Here is a 17,710-nt window from a genome sequence, read left to right on the forward strand (position 1 = left end):
ATTACGAATCTGCAGATAAAGGAACCACTAGGTGGCAGTGATTACAGTGTGCTGAAGTGGGATTTACTCAGAGGTAACTACCATCAGGGGTAAAGGGTAGGGTTATTGCTTTCGTTACTGTCTGAAACAGTATTTAAATTCTATACAGTGGGACCAACTGATGATGTTACCAACAGCAAATTCAAAATGGGAAGCATTCAAAGAACTTATCTTGGAAGCTACTAGGCTTTACATACCAACTAAGAAATATTGTTCAAGGTTTAGGCCTAAATGGATGTCAGATGAAATAATGAGACATATGGCAGAAAAGAAAAATACATGGGATACATATAAATTAATACGTGACACAGAAGTCTATGATAGATATAAGCTTTTCATAAACAAATTACTTTTCATAAACAAATGTAGATAATTCAGCAGCAATAAAATCTATTTACATGTGAGTAAAGCAACAACAAAAATGAGTTGATAATTATTAAATAAACAATATGCACTACACTGTAAAAATATAAATGCCACTTTATTAAATATGTTATGTCATGTTTCATTCATGTTACCCATCAGTTTCATCAATGCATGATGTTGATTGGGTAAAGTGGCAGACCCATAACATGTCTCTTTTTTTTTTTTTTATAACACACAGTCAATGTTGTTTATTTAATAGATGGATGTAAAGATAAAAAGAATCGCCTAATTATCCTCTATTTCATAATACAACAAAGATGCTATTATAACTCATTAGATAAAAGAAACTGTTAATTTAGTACCAACTGGAATAACTGCATATTGAAAGCATAAAAGCATAAAATGAATAAAAGAATCATAAAAGAAATGCTAAAAGAATAAAAGAAAGCATAAAAGAATCATGTGAACAATATTTGTGTAGACTGAAAATTTTAGAAATTTTCAAACTGCACAATTCAATAACATTAATCAGAAATCTAAAGTGAAGAGTTCAGGAAATGAACTCTTGACTGCTAGCTATAAGATTTTTCACAATATTCCATTTTGAAGATTAAAACTTGAAGCAGTGTATTAAAGAAAGAAATGCTCACAACTAAAGGACTACACATCAGTGGAATTAAGGATTTTCAAAGGTATATATTTCACCTGATTATTTTTAGGCACTAATAAATAGAACAAATTTTTATTTAAATGAACAAGCCCCAAATATAAATTATGGAAGGTCAGAGAAGCTGTAAAATCTTGTCTTAAAACACTATTTCATTAGAATAGCCAATGAAATCTTAACAATTAGCCAACTTATTTAGGGGAATGTTAAACTTAGGAGAAATGAATATTTGAATTTCATTATGCATTGTTCTTGTCATTAGCATTATATTAGCATCATACTGGTGGCAGCAGGTCACCTGACAGGTGACCCTCAAAAATAACAGTCACACATTAACCTGCAAATCAATGATTAAATATCTGAAATTTTTTTACCTTCCCAATCACAGTCAAACTTTTATCACAATAGTTTCTGAAGTGATTTTCTTAGGGGGTTTTCCCATGGAAACTGTGTGCAAGAACCTATTGGGTAACATGCCTATCACTGTCTTTGTAACTATTTGGACTTTTGCATATAGAGTAGCACACCCAGTACCAGTGCGGTGTTTGTTTAGTTTAAAGTTAGTTGTTTTGCTTCTCCCTCTAGTTCAATAAACACCTGAAGTCTTCTTACCCTAATTGTTTTTGAAAATTTTATTGTTTTCATATAGCTAAGACAAGAACATGAAACTCAATACACTCTCAAGATGGCTGCTGCTATACTGCAAGCAGCAACATTATTAGTTAGTTACTTCAGTTCCGAAAATGGAAGTAATTAACAGTACTGAATATACATAATAAACAGAAATATATGTGCATATGCATGTTGCCATTAAGTGTGCAATTTTGCATACTTAATGGCTTTCAAACTGGAAAAGAATAAAAAACTGGTTTCTATTTTTATGTCTAAACCATGTTTTGCAATTTTAGCAAAATTATTATTTATTATTTTTTGAAAATAAAAGGTGTAAAACACAGCATGTTCAAAAATAAATTTTTTACTAAAAGTTAAAGCACATACAATAAGTACTGCAATTCGTTAAGAAAAGGTAAAATAATCACACTGTTCAAACATAATTCAAAAAAACTCAAAACATTTCCAGAAATTAAAAAAGTTGAGCACCAGTCTGGTTATCTGTTACAACTGAGTGCCATCACCACTGGGTTAAATATTTGAGCAAAATTATCACAATGATTTCTGTGTGTGTGATGTTAGTTTAAAAGCTGATATGACACAGAAGCTTAGCATTAGTAGAGGCATATTACAATGCAAGAAAGCAAGCTTATATCATCAGCCAAAAAAAAAAAAAAAAAAAAAAACACCCTTCCCATTTCACCTATCCATTTGCTCCAGATGTTTGTCTGTTCTGTCTTGAATTTATTTAACAATCAACCACCTGCTGACTAAAGGCAAATTTCTGTACATCTATTCTACAACTGTCTTTCCTCAATTTCCCCTCAGGCAATTAATCTGGGCAAGAGGAGGGATCCCATCAGCTTGCTCAAACCATTCAAGGCCTTATACGCCTCAATCAGATCACCTCGCAGGTGCCTAGTCTCCAGACACTGTAATTTGCAGAACTTAACTATTACAATTTCCTAGTACTAATGAAAGCTCTATGACTATAAAAGCAAATTTTAATGCAAAATCTCTATTTTCTATTATATTAGAAATGTTGGAACGTGATAGATCAAACATGACCACTTAAAGTTAAGAAAGATTCTATTTTATTATTTAATAATAATCATTGCAAACATGCTATTTACATTTAGAGTGAATATAGCATCATTGACCAGGGTTAAAAAAAACATAATAAATAAATTATAAAATTTATATACAGTCTATATATTTCTACTAACAGAGGCAATAATACAGGTTAGCATTAGTCATTAAATCTATAATTATATTTTACTGAGGTTATGTCAAAATAACCTCAGTAAGCCATAATCCTAGGTTTAATCACATATTTCTATCAATAGATAAAGATAGTCTTAAAAAATAATCTGTGTAAAAAATTATTAAACATGACAGAAAACTGAAAAATAAACAGTCTAGCTGCAAAATCAGTTCACAATACACTAAACAAATCTAGAAGGCTCTCAACACAGTGAATAATATCACATAAACCCAACAAGTAGGTTATCAAAGAAGGATGGATAATACACATTCTTTGAAAATTACATTTACATATTACATCATATATAGCAAGCAAAGCAGAATTACAATGTATACAGGCAGTCTGTCTTAAATTTTGACTACTGGTCATTTTAAAAGACAAAAACCTAGTATTTCAAGAGCTGTGAAGTTTTTATTTTACAAAATTCAAAAAATTTTAATAAGCAAAACATGTTTCATGTTTTGGTTTCAGATGCTAATATTTTCATAACCTTCTATATCTTAATTTTAAGGTTCATTACTGATAGTACCAAGATTCAGTACAAATGTATGGGTTAGCCATATAATCTGTGGTTCTCGCTGCTCTCCTTGAATAGGCATTATGATGTTAACAAAATCATGCTTCATTCTGACTGCTACCTACACAAGATAAAAGAAAACTTAAAAATGATATATGAACAATATCTTTGAAAATTTTATGTAGAAATTATATGCTAATGAAAATACAGCAAAAATAATCAAATAAAGCATGATAATATAAAAAAAAAAATCACTGAATCATACCAAAGTAAAATTCTTAATTTTGTAAATAGTTTTAATTCTAATTCACAGTAGTCGTCACCAACTAACATTTTTTGTTAGTTTACTTTTTCTGTTATGTTAGCATTTTAAGTCGCACATAATTAAGAAAAATTTATAAAGACGAATTAAAATAATGATGAATATCATTAAAAATAAAATGATGAATTTAATAATTCATCATTTTATTACATTAATGATATTCATATTTTATTTCATTTTATTAATTTTAAAGAGAACACAAACTCTGTTTTCCATTGAAAAAAATCCTATCTAACTTTCTAAGCCTAGAAATTTATAGGGGAAAAATACAGCTTCACCAATTTCCCATTTGAGACAAAGACTGCTGCATGATTATAAATCAACATCCTGTAAACTAAAAAAAAAAAATGTGCATATGTCTGTAAGATATGCACAAAGGGAACTATCTATTCACACATTTTCTTATTCAAATCTCTTTAATTTACTTTCATTCTTAACGTTCAAAGGGATATGGCCAAAATATCCATATTTTTATTAATAATATTTTATTATAAATATTGGTAATCTTCTTATCATTATTATAAATGTACTGAAATAGCATAAATAAATAAATGTACTGAAATATGGAAGAAACTAATGAAATGATGCAGCTGAAAACTGTTGGTAAAACAGAAGAAACTGTGGATTACCATAGTGACTAAAAGTCAATGTGTAAGAATGGACTATTATTCAACAACATATTAATATGCATTTTTTTTTTCAACAACTTTAAAATATAGCTATCAAAAATTTGAGTGGAACTGGGAGTTCAGTTGACCAAATCAGAATATTTTCATTTCCTCACCTAAGAGCTAAGAAAGATATATAACAAGAAAAAGAAAAGATATAAGATACACACACAATTTTTCACACATTCATATTTTAAATTATGTCTAAATTAAGAATCTAAAGTTGTTAAAAGAAAAGTTAAATGTTACTTTTCTAAGGGTAACTTGCCTTAATATCCTTTTCTTGCTGAGGAATCACCGAGATGAGAAAGCCAATCTTATTTGATTTACGGAAGGTTATAACTCTGAAACAGCAAGTAAATTTTTTTATTAAGCATTTGCTGCTAAATTTTGTATATAAAGAGTTAATTTATGAGACTTAAATTAAGTTTTAATGTTATTACATTCTATAACACATGATGATAGGTGACTAATAGAAATTAGCATGTGCAAGTAAGATATAAATGTATGGATTAGCTACATGATAAAAACACCTTTCACCATTCTCAGAAAGAATACACGTAATTCTGTTTTTACACGATAGATACGTTCCTGAAAAATACGTGTAAAAAAAATTTGTGTAAAAAAAGACATTGTATTTATGGAAGAAAAGGCGATTGGTTTCGGATCTAAATAATCAGTAAAAATAATTTAAAAAAAACACATAAAAATATTCGTTTTAAGCTTATTATTTTATTTCAACAAAATACACATGTAATAATATGTAATGAAAATGTATTAAAGTAAATTTGTATGTATATAAAATGAAAAAAATTCTTCATGAAAAAAAAAAAAAAATCTGTTTTACACATAACAAGATTTTATTCATTTTCACTTTCTGATAATAAACGGCGCATATGTTTGCGTACGACTGGAATATCACTAGAAATGTTGTGGACATGGTCTTCTTCCTCTATTATGAAATTCTTTCTGTGATCTCTTGAGCAAAATCAGCACGAGTCTCCACTGGTGCTGATGTTTCACCGTTTTTTACGAACGAATTCAGTTATTAATCATTGTGTTCGTGTTTTGGTTAGGCCGTTATATAATTCTCTGTAAGAGGCTGTCAACAACTTCAGTTCACGTTGAAACTTCCCAGCGCGTTCTTCATTAGGGTCATGTTTGACAAAATGATTACCTAATTTTCTGGCCAGTTCCAGACCTTCTTTTATTAAATCTGCATTTAGAACAGGATAATTTTCTTCATTATCACTACGTTCTGTGGAATAAGGAGTCCCAAGGACAACCTCTAACAATTCATCAATATCTTCAAACGATAGCTCATCGAATCCTTCTCCACCAATTTTGTGTGCCATTGTAATGATGATGGGATCTTTGCTTTTTACACATTGTGGCCAAACCTCTTTCCAACACGCATTTAAAGTTGCTGGTTTTAATTCAGTTAACGCTAATCCAACTTGATTGATACAATCCATAATTGAGAATTTCTTCCACACATTAATGACTGTTAGTGTTTCATCATTCAGTTTGTCCAAAACGTGTTGGAATGTTCGTTTTACGTAGTATGTTTTAATTGTTGCAATTATACCTTGGTCTAGCGGTTGTATCAAAGATGTAGTATTAGGTGGCAGAAATAAAATTTGTACGTTTGGGTGTTCCAAGACAGGATGGCCGGGTGCATTGTCAAGAAATCAGAAGAACTTTAAATTCGAGACCTTTCAAATTCATATAACATCTGACTTCTGGGGCGAAACATTTGTTGAACCATTCTGTAAAGATAGCAGTGGTCACCCAGGCCTTCTTGTTTGACATCCACTGAACAGGCAGTTTATTGATATCTACACCTTTCATTGAACGTGGGTTTAGGGCTCAATTTACCAGCAGTGGTTTCAACATACGATCTCCTGAAGCGTTGGAGGAAAATAACAAGGTCACACGATCCTTAGCTACCTTAAAACCACCAGCAGTTTTCTGCGATTTGGCTACATACGTTTTGTTCGTCATTCATTTCCAGAAGAAACCAGTTTCATCTGCATTCCACACTTGATCAGGAGTGTATCCTCCATCTTCAATAATTTTTGCAAGTTCCTGCGGGAATACTTTAGTGGCCGATTCATCTGCAGATGCAGTTTCACCTTTAATTTTTATATTAGGAAGAGCATTCCTTTTAAGAAACCCTATCATCCAACCTGTACTCGCAGAAAATTCATACTTTCTGTTTAACTGAGATGAAGTGCTTGGCTCCTTTTCTTTGATCTGTCTGTAAATTCTTAGTGCTGTTTGCTTGATGGCATTTCCATCTACTGGTACTCTTTTTTGTGACTGATCTTCTATCCATATTACCAGAGCCTTTTCCATTTTTTCCTTGACAATATCTCTTGTATATGATGATGAATTAACACTTACTTTTGTTCCAGAACATACCGACTTCCTAATTGCAGCTTCATTTTTCTTAATAGTTCTTACGGTAGCTTCATGTACACCAAAATGCTTTCCTACAGACGTAGCCCCATGTCCAGTTGGAAGACGATCTAAAATTTGAATTTTAAGTTCCAAAGAAATCGCTTTCCTTTTCATTTTGATAATAGGCGAATTATTCGACATTATATAAGGGCTACCGAAAAATATCTCAGTTATAATTAATAAAAAAAGTATGAAAAATTTGTAAACTTACAATTTATTGACTATAGGCAAAATTAATAAATTTATATGTGCACAAATTTCACTAAAGATTCTTTCACTTTGAAATAGAGCTTACTACTAAATGTGTTTCGAAGATACAATGCACGAATACCTTAGATGTGCACCAAATTCAATAAAAACGTTGATGATTCATATATACGTAGACGTACACATTGGTAAACAAAAGCACGCATTTCAAAACGCACACACTAGCTAATCTATCACACTAATAAATAGCTGATAATCAAACTAATCTATTGGTGCGTGTAATATAGAAATGATACTAATATGCCACAAATAAAAAAAAATTTCTTAGAATTTAGGCAAAAAAAATTCATAGAAATCGTGTTAAATCAAAATGATTCGCGTAAAAAGAGAATGAAATATTTATTTTGAATTCGTGTTAAATCAAATTCGTGTAAAAAAAGTTCGTGCAAAAACAGAATTAGGTGTATACTAATGAATCAAAGAAATATTTCAATGATCAATTGTAGATCTGTCATAGTTCAACATAATCCTCCCCTTTTTATTTTCCAACATTATAATTGCCATTAAACAGAATGAATTAGGTCAAAGATTAGTTAAAGTAATGAGAATGTCGATTGTTTTTCATTTTATCATCAATATGAATTTATAATAAAGTTTGAAGAAACAGAAATACCATACAACTATCATGCTAGTAGTCAATAGCATCATTTAAGCAGGTAGCTTTATAAATAAAAGCAAGAAAAAGTTGCATAAAAGGCAACATTATAATACAAAACATACTGAAACCCTTCATAACAAATTACCTACTTGTACACTTTTTCACTTCAAATAAATAGCAATAAAGTATCAGAAAGCTGACAACTGGGTTTTCAGCGCTTTCGTATTTTTGGAGCTTATCCACTCACCAATGAAGAGAGAAATATCTCTGAAGCAAGGTACTCTGGATAGTGGCATTGAAATGAAAATAAACAGTAGTATATTTCTTTTACAGAAGGTCGTACTTATTTGAAGTGTAAGAGTACGGAACTTATTGTACAGGGATTCACAATATGAAATTAATAATAATTCATTTATACAGCTCTATAACTAAATGATGCTACTGCACTGCTAGTATATTTTTAGCATGAAATGCTAAAAAAAACAAAAAAAAAACAACATGATTATTAGCATATGATGCAAGAAAGCAAGCTCTTACAGCATCAGCCAAAAACAAAAAAATCCCATTTTACACATCCAAATGCTCTAAAAGTTTGCCCAGTTCTTCCTTGAATTTATTTAAGCTATCAACTTCCACAACAACAGACAAAAGTTTGTTTCAGCAATGAACTACCCACTGGCAAAAAGCCAAATTTCCGCACATCTATTCTACAACTGTCTTTCCTCAGTTTGAATCTATGCCCACTTGGGTTTGTAATCTGAGCAAGAGGAAGAATCCCATCAGCATTGAGCCTGCTCAACCCATTTAAGGTCTTATATACCTCAATCAGATCACCTAGCAAGTGCTTAATCTCCAAATGATGCAATTTGCAAAACTTAAGCCTTTTTTGGTAAAAGGACCCCTTTGTTCCCCTCACCAATCTTGTTGCCCTTCTCTGTACTCGTTGTTGTAGTTGTTATTTGGTTTTTTAGGAGCATTAGCAACTAAGACCATATTGCTCCGGGGATATACAGTGGTCATTCCCTGACCTTTCCACATCCTCCGTATTTGGTGGTCAAGGACTCGAACCTCAGTCTAATCAAGAAGCATGTGCTACGCACTGCTTCTCCTGCCCACCTGGCTACGGAGGTGCCCTGTACTCTTTCTAGCAGATCTACATCCTTCCTAAAATGAGGGCTCCAGGCGTGTATACAATTATTCAAGGCGTGCCATCACCTCCTTATCCCTACTAGCAAAATTCCTATATATCATTGACAAGACACCATTATCTGCTATGGCAGCCTGTCTGCACTGTCAGAAATTTCAAATCTGACCGCACAATTACTTACAGGTCTTTTTCATTCTCTACCACCCTGAGTGTAGTACCAAACAGTTGGCACATTTCTCTGGGGTTACTTCTACCCATATGCAGTACTTTGCATTTGTCAATGTTAAACTTCAGTTGCCACTTCTCAGCCCATCTGTCCAACTTTTCTAGATCCTGTTGCAGTAGCAACCTGTCATTAACAACCTTGCCAACCTGTGTATCATCTGCAAACTTGGACATTAAGCATGACATACCTTCATCAATATCACTGATAAATATGTAAAACGACAATGGGCCCAAAACCGAACCCTGGGGAACTACTAATAACATTAGTCCATGAAGAGCAGTATCCATTGATTACCACTCTCTGTCTTCTCCCACTCAACCATCCTTTTATCCATTGTAGCAAGTTGCCCTTAATGCAATACTGCTCCAATTTGTATAGTAGTCTTTCATGTGCAACACCATCAAAAGCTTTCCCAAAATCCAAGTATATGATATCAAAATTATTTTTTGCATCCAGTTCCTTTGTGACCACATCATAGTATCCAATCAAATTGGTCAGACAAGACTTCTCTTTAACAAGCCCATGCTGAGTCATTACTGTAGTCTTGTCTAGATGATCCTGCAATGCTTCCTTAACCAGTGACTCCATTATTATCCCTGGAACAGAAGTTAAACTAACAGGTCTGTAATTACTTGTGTTAACCATTGATCCTCCTTTGTGAATTAGGGATACATTTTCATATCTGCAGTCTGTGGGTAGGTAGGTTCCCACAGACTGGAAAATTCCCCAGAATTCCTCTGTGTGAATGTAGATGAAAAATAGTCATTCAATTTGTCAGCTATCTGAGCAGGATCATCAACAGTTGAACCATCAATATCAAGTGGACCAACCTGATTTATCTACTTCCTTCTAGAGTTTATATAAGTAAAGTCTTTACATCCTTTTTCAAAGATTCCTCGTAATATGCCTTCACTTGCCTAACCTCCTTTGTTTACAGACTAGCTTATATCTACCATAGGCTTCTGTGTCACCTGACAATTTATATGCATCCAATGCATTTTTCTTCTCTGCCACGAGTCTGATTGGTTCATCTGACATCAATTTAGGCCTGCTGAGTGGTCAGGAGCAAGAGTGCATAGCACATGTTCTTTGAGTGGACCGGGGTTCAAGCCCATGACTACTAAATACAATAAATATTTGTATGGACGATTTATTGTAAACTCTACTGACTTGGTTGTCATGCCGGAGTATAAACAGAAAATTTATTTATTTAGTCCTAAACCCTGAACAGTATTTCTTAGTTGGTATGAAAAGCCTAGTAGCTTCCAAGATTAATTCCTTGAATCCTTCCCATTTAGAATTTGCTCTTAGTAACATCATCATCAGTTGGTCCCACTGAATAGAATTTAAAAACTGTCAGTTATGATATGGACATGAGAAACTTCAGAAACACCCTTGGTATCATTGACTGATAGATATTTCTTATAGTTACTTCTCACTACACAATTAGCACACATCATAATGGCAGCAGCCTCATCAGTTGTAAAGTGATTAGGTCACAAAACAAAAGCTTTCTCAGTTTATCTTCAACAACTCTCACAGTATATTTAGTTCTTTTATCTAATTTTATATCATCAATCAACACCTATAATTGTAACATATAGTAATTTACAGGGACATGGTTAGACAACAATTCTTGAAGATGAAATCATTTTACCTAACCTCTCTATTTACAGAGGAGGTTTAGTCCTATGTTGTTGTTGTAGCACCTATTAATTCCAACAAAATAATTTATTTGTTTGAAACAATTTTCAGTGATTTTCACTAGAACAAAATTTTGATACAATGAAATTATTCCTGCAATGACTAACAGTTTATTATAAATGAATTTTATTATATTAGCCACAAAATGCAAGGAAACCAAAAGGTTTTTGCCGCACCTGCCAAAAAATAAATTAATTAATAAATAATAGTATAAAAATAAAATAAACAACCTATGTGTTTCTCCTCTTCATGCGGGTAACTATCCAATTGACTTCTGAACTTCGCTGAGTTGTAAGCTCACTTCCTCATAGAAGTCACTTATTCCAGTAATTGGCAACTTGTGAGTTTAAAGAAAGTATCCTACAATCCAGTTTAAAAAATTCACTGCTTCTGACACAAATAAGCATGAAACAGCACTCAAGTGCTGTGCTGTAACAGATATGGGCAGCCTTTCTTAAGTAGTAAATAAACAAGCACTGTGAAAGTAAAGGTAAAATGTAAAGGTACAAATATTGTACCTTTACTTTCACAAAATATTAATAACTGCTCAATTCTGTCAGCACACTGACTGAAGTCTGGACTATTAGCAATAATGCTTGGTTTTTGTTTATAGTTTGGCAGAAGTTTTATTTCTATTTTTCTTGTTTTTAGGTTAGTTTATATACTGAATAAACTTCGGATTAACAACTTAATGCAAAAAGTAAATGTTTGCTTTTAGTTATGAATTCCAGACTTTTACTTTTCAACCATTATTTACAAATTTTCAGAATGCTGAGGATTTTGGGATGTTGTTGTTTCTCGACATTTCAGCAATTATTGCACATTGAATGCACCCTCTCAAATACAGGTGGATGTGAATGTGTTAAACCTCTTCCATCATAATTTGAAGTTATGGTCTCTAGAATCATTCATAACAGTGAGAAAATTTCACCTGGATTCATTTTACTATCCCCTCTCTTACAGGCCTCAATCAGGTCTGTAATGTGCCTAGTTACCAAGCTCTGTAACTCATGCATTTGATGTCTTTCCTTAATATGGACACTATTCTGCAGATCTCACCAAGAGGGTTTCCCATCTTTGGATTCCTTTAAGAAGCTTCTCTTTTTTTTTTTTAAGTGTGATATGGTGATACTTAGACATAGTATTACAAGTGCAGTCTTATAAATGCCCTACACAGTGGCATTATGATCTCCTCTATCCCTACAAGAAACTTTTTGATAAATCATCAACAGGAAACCATGAGCCCTCCTTGCTGCCTATCTACAGGGACAACTTCATATCTACCTATATCATAATCCAAAGATCCTTATTCCCTCATTGTTTTTAATTCCACTCCACCAGTGTAAAAGTTATTTTGGGGTTGCTACTCCCTGAGTATAAGATCTTGCATTTTGGTAAACTGATAAACATTTTTGAGCACCATCCTTGAAACCTATCCAAGTCATCCTGAAGGAGTGCTGCTTGGCACTGATCATTAATCACTCTCCCAAACTTGCCATTACGCCCTTTATCTCATTTTTTTGATGTCATTTAAGAAAATCAGAAACACTGGTCTCAGAAATGATCCTTGGTGAAGCCCACTTCTAACATTAGCCCTACATGAACAGTAAATATTATTTACCATCCTTTGCCTCCTGCCCTGCAGCCACCTGTGATCCATCTAAGAATCTTACCTATGATCCCATCATGTTCCAGCACATACAATAACCTCTTGTGCAAGACGGAGTCAAATGCTTTGCTAAATACAAATAAACAATGTTGAAATTATTTCCTACATCCAGTTCATAAGTGACCATTTCAAAAAGTACTTTAACCTTCTTAAGATTACAATTTGTTGCATTCATCATCTAAGCAAAATTCCCTCATTTTTTTGGCTATACAAGAGAGATGAACAGTTGATGTTTGCTGAGATAATAATGGGCTTAATTTTTATTTTGATTGTAAAGATATTATGGATAGCACTTGGACAGGCTTAAAATTAGTAGGTAATAACAACCTTGCCTGACTAAAATAATTGTTTCTATGAATTTCTGAATGACTAAAGTATTTATAAAAATCATCCCTTAAATTTCAGCAAAACTTAAAATTTCACAAAACAGAAATCTTAAATAGGAACTAAAAAAAAAAAAAAAAAAAAAAACTTACTGTGGGTCATCTTTATATATTTGATTGTCACATATGTCATCAAATTCTGCTGTGTCATCTCTTGCTGGCAAAACAAGCTCATCATTTGGTACCATGACCTAGAAAATAAATTACACTAATAAGTGTAAATGCACATGCACACTTATCTCAACTATACTATCATAAAGATAAATTGACCCAAAAACAAAGACCCACTCTTCTCAATGGAAGTCTGTCTTCTGCAAGGCCCAAAAAAAGCAAGACAATTAAATGTAAAGATCATGCTTTATAGGCAAAAAAGTGGGCATAAGGGAATTGGCATTTGCATCATCGTTCCATAGGAACCAAAGTATTCTGTGCTGGTTTATCCATTTCTGTGGCTGGATTTGGTAAAATGTAACCTGACACAACATCACACACTTGAATCTCTGAGAAGTCCTCTAGATCAAATTTGATCCGGGGCATAAACTTGCTTTCTCAGAGACTGAAGCATGCCAAACAGTGATGAGTTTTTAATTCAGTTTGTTGCATTCCTATTGTCTTGCACAAAGAAATTACTCCCCATCAGCTAATAAAATCTCATTATATATGCAACAATAAAAAAAGAGCTGCTGCAACTTACAGAATCATCACTAGCAATTCTGTCATAACATCATTTGACATGTTATGCATAACTTTTCTAGGTGGATTCAGCATCTCCTTTAAATAAAATTTAAAACTATAAAATATCCTACTAAAATTCAAAAGAACATTGATTACTTTATTTTTATATACATATATATGGAATAAGTTAAGTTCTGTTACAAGGGCTTATCTACAACTTACAAAGTTACTGCCAAATTTACAAATTTAAGCTGTAACTTCTTTTTATATTCTTATTTAAGAACAAAAAAATTAGCTGCCTATTCAATATCTTATCTGTTATAAATGGAATAACATTAAATATATTATAAAACCAACAAAATCAATGCATAAACTGTTCCTATGTGAGTTGCTATACTTTTTTTTAGCAAACACAAAATAAAAAGGAGTTACTTATCAAGCACACCTATGATCAAGGAAGAGATTCTCTGTATATTTTGTATTCTTAATGCAAAACAACAGGAGGCTGAAAATGACTTCTTGAAAGAAGAGACGTTATCTAGAGAAAATAATATTTGCTAGTATACTTATGGAGTAAAAGGTCAAGAGTATAAGGACAGTGATCATGATTAGCTGATATTCTAATAAGTAAACTATGGGTTAGACCATCTGTTATAAATAAATGTTTCTTCATCTCCACTAACTGAGCCAGGAAAGAAAACCACTAACTTTCAAATACAGTAATACCCCGACTTACGCAAACTTGGAGTTACGCGGTTCTTGATTTTTTCGTTTGGTGTATATCTAAAATTAGCTTACCAGTGATTTGGAAGTCTTGGTTTGGTTTGGTTTGGTTTGGTTTTTAATGGCGCATTGGCAGCTAAGGCCATAATGCGCCAAGACAAGATTTGGAAGTCAAATCATAAAGCTTGGGTGACAGCTTCCGTTTTTGAGGACTGGTTTGGTCACCACTTCATACCCGAAGTCAAACGTTATTGCAAGTCTAAACAGATTTCATTTAAAGTGATGCTTCTTATTGACAATGCACCCGGTCACCCTCCTGCCACCCTAATTAATTTCGACCCACGTGTGAAAGTTGTGTTTTTGCCTCCAAACACAAGCAGCTTGCTTCAACCGATGGACCAGGGAGTCATCAAAACATTCAAAGCTTATTACACGAGGCATTCGTTTGCACGTCTGAATGAAGCTATGAGACAAAATAGTGAGATATCTGTTAAAGACTTTTGGAAACAATTCAATGTTTTAGATGCCGTAAGAATCATTGAAGAATCTTGGGATTAAATTCACAAAAAAACATTGAATGGTGTCTGGAAGAAACTGTCCATTTTTTTTTCAAAAACGAGACGAAAACAACACCAGAAACTGATCACGTCACTCATGTTATAGAAGAAGTTATTAATCTTGCAGGCAATTAGATTTGGAAGTCAATGGTGATGATGTCAACGAGCTGTTGGATTCACATAGTCAGGAGCTGACAATGAATGAGCTCATAGAGATGCGTGGGCAAAACGTCACTGAAGTATCCGACACTTCAGACCCAGTTCCACCAGAAAAGCACATGGCAATTGCAAGCTTGACAGAAGGTCTCAGCTCAATTGAAAAGGGCTTAAAAATTTTAGAAAACACAGACTCCAACGAAGAATGCACTATAGCTACAAAGCAAGGAATAAAAAAATTAAGCTTGCTATGAAGAAATTCTGCGTAAAAAAAAAAGGCGCTGTGTCGTCAGACGAATTTGTTAGATTTTATGAAGCCATCGACATCGAAATAACTTTTTTACGTAACTCATTTATTTTTTAATACATATTTTGTATTAATATGTATAAAGAACTGCAATTTTATTAAATATTTTTCTTCTGAACTAGTGTTTTTATTAGTCCTTGGTCACAATTAAACAAAATTTATATGTATTTATGTGCAAAGTTGTACCCACCTATCGCGTAACTTCGGGGTATTACTGTATCGTCATTAAGGACAAGTGAATTAACTGTTAGGGAAGTTTGATGTGGAAAACAAATTAAAATCAAGAAAGAATGGTTTTCAGAGTTAGAAGAATGATAAAGACAACAAATGAACTGGAAGAACGAAGCACAGAGATTTTGAATTAAATTAGGTCAAAGGAGATTTTAGATTAGTCAGTCTTGGAAAGTGAATATCAGAGCAAATACATATGCACAAACATTACCTTTAAAATGTAAATAATTGGGCATAATTAAATTAGGTGAGATTAGTGATGGCTGAAGAAATTGCAAGCTGAAATTCAATAAAAAAAAAAAAAAAAGAAGTCAAGTCACAATTAAAAAGTAAATAGAGTTAAGGTTTTCTTAAATGTTGTACAAAAGAAAAACAATACCTGCTTGCAGTATTACATACCTTAGCTGTTACACAATTTAAGACCTGCTGATCTTCTACAGGTAGTAATGATATATGGACTGCATGAGGAGATGGATTACATACAGTTAATTCAACTTTGCATTCCTGGATAAAATTAACAAGAGTTATACATACAAGAAATACAATCTTCACATAATCTGATTGTAACCAAATCCTTTGACATGATCTCACTAATTCTCTGTCATATATTTATGTTAAACCTACAGTACTTGAGTATTGTAGATGGGTTGTAAAGTTAGGAAGGGCACCTGTTTCCTTTTGACTTGAATTTCTAGAGAATGCAATTTTCAGGAAATATATAGAAAGAATAGTTATTCAAAAGAAATACTGAAGAAGATAAAGTGCCTACAAAAGAAAGGGAAATAGCTCTGCAAGGATATCATTAATAACAATAGAGGCCTGACGTAGCCCAGTGGTCAGGAGCGAGAGTGCATAGCATGCGTTCCTTGAGTAGACCGGGGTTCAAGCCCATGACTACTAAATATGATAAATATTTGTATTGATGATTTATTGTAAACTCTACTGACTTGGTTGTTGTGCCGGAGTATAAACAGAACATTTTTTTTTTATAGGTGAGTATGGGACTTTTTTTTTTTTTTTACATACTGTCACCTACTTTTTTGAGATTAATATTAACAGGTAATGTTCGTGCAATTTTAACTCTTATCTTGCATTTCACAAGCCTTTCATACAGAGAGGTGTCTGAAATTATGTTTACAGAAGAGCAAAAACAGAATAAGTGACACTGTTTCTAAGTATCTGTGGCTCTATTGGGAGGATCCAATCAATTTTCTCAAATAAGAAGCAGAGAAATATACTTTGCTGCCACTTTATTAGGTGCACCCCTGCTGTGCACACAAATGGCTTGTCCCACAACGTTGCAAGTCATATGACCACAGTTGTGGATATAAATGCAACAGAACAACCTTTCTAATATCAGTTAAGCGTGCAAACTGCATCAAGAATGGAGAAAATGAGTGATCTAACAGACTTCGAATGTGGCATGGTAGTAGGTGCAAGACGTGCTGAACAAAGCATCTCTGAAACGGCAGTTCTCCTGAACTTTTCGCGGACCACAGTTTCAAGGGTGTATCGAGAATGGTACAACGAACAGAAAACATTGTCTCAACGGCACTCCTGTGGAAGAAAATCGCTTGTTGACGAGAGAGGTCAGAGGGGGATGGCTAGAATTGTGCAAGCAAACAGATGGGCCACAATGTCGCACATCACGCCAGAATACAGCCTTGGTATGCAGAACAAAATATCGCAATGGACCACTAGTCGTATTTTGTCACGAATGGGCTACAACAGCCGGCGCCCACATCACGTACCTTTGTTATCAATGAAGAACAAGAGTTGTTGTTATTTGGTTTTTAGGAGCATTAGCAACTAAGGCCATATTGCTCCGGGGATATGCGGTGGTCATTCCCTGACCTTTCCGCATCCTCCGTATTTGGTGGTCACGGGCTCGAACCCCGGTCTAATCAAGAAACGTGTGCTACGCACTACTCCTCCTGCCCACCTGGCTACGGAGGCGCCAAGAACAAGAGGGTACGCCTCCCGTGGGCAAAGCAACACCAGCACTGGACTATCGAGGATTGAAAAACAGTTGCTTGGTCTGACGAGTCAAAGTTCCTGCAGTATCATGTTGATGGAAGGCTCAGAATTTGGCGAAAACAACATGAATCCATGGACACGTCATGTCTGACGACCTTTGTGCAAGGTGGTG

The 17,710-nt window shown here is 33.6% G+C and overlaps 1 protein-coding gene across 2 annotated transcripts in view; it reads right to left on the minus strand.

Annotated features, from left to right (window-relative positions):
- Positions 1-3,091: 3,091 nt before the first annotated feature.
- DCTN4-p62 (dynactin subunit 4) overlaps positions 3,092-17,710 on the minus strand; it is a 92,785-nt gene continuing 78,166 nt past the window's right edge. For both annotated transcript variants that reach the window (XM_090368794.1, XM_090368795.1), the window contains 4 exons: positions 15,961-16,065; positions 13,006-13,103; positions 4,724-4,799; positions 3,092-3,586 (listed from right to left, as the gene is read on the minus strand). In XM_090368794.1, the coding sequence (XP_090224920.1) occupies positions 3,455-3,586; positions 4,724-4,799; positions 13,006-13,103; positions 15,961-16,065 (411 nt within the window). In that variant the 3' untranslated portion in view covers positions 3,092-3,454. The remainder of the gene's footprint in view (positions 3,587-4,723; positions 4,800-13,005; positions 13,104-15,960; positions 16,066-17,710) is intronic.

This window comes from Mastigoproctus giganteus, chromosome 2 (assembly GCF_048544385.1).
Source record: "Mastigoproctus giganteus isolate SK-2022 chromosome 2, ASM4854438v1, whole genome shotgun sequence".
In the NCBI taxonomy this organism is placed as follows: Eukaryota; Metazoa; Arthropoda; class Arachnida; order Uropygi; family Thelyphonidae; genus Mastigoproctus; species Mastigoproctus giganteus.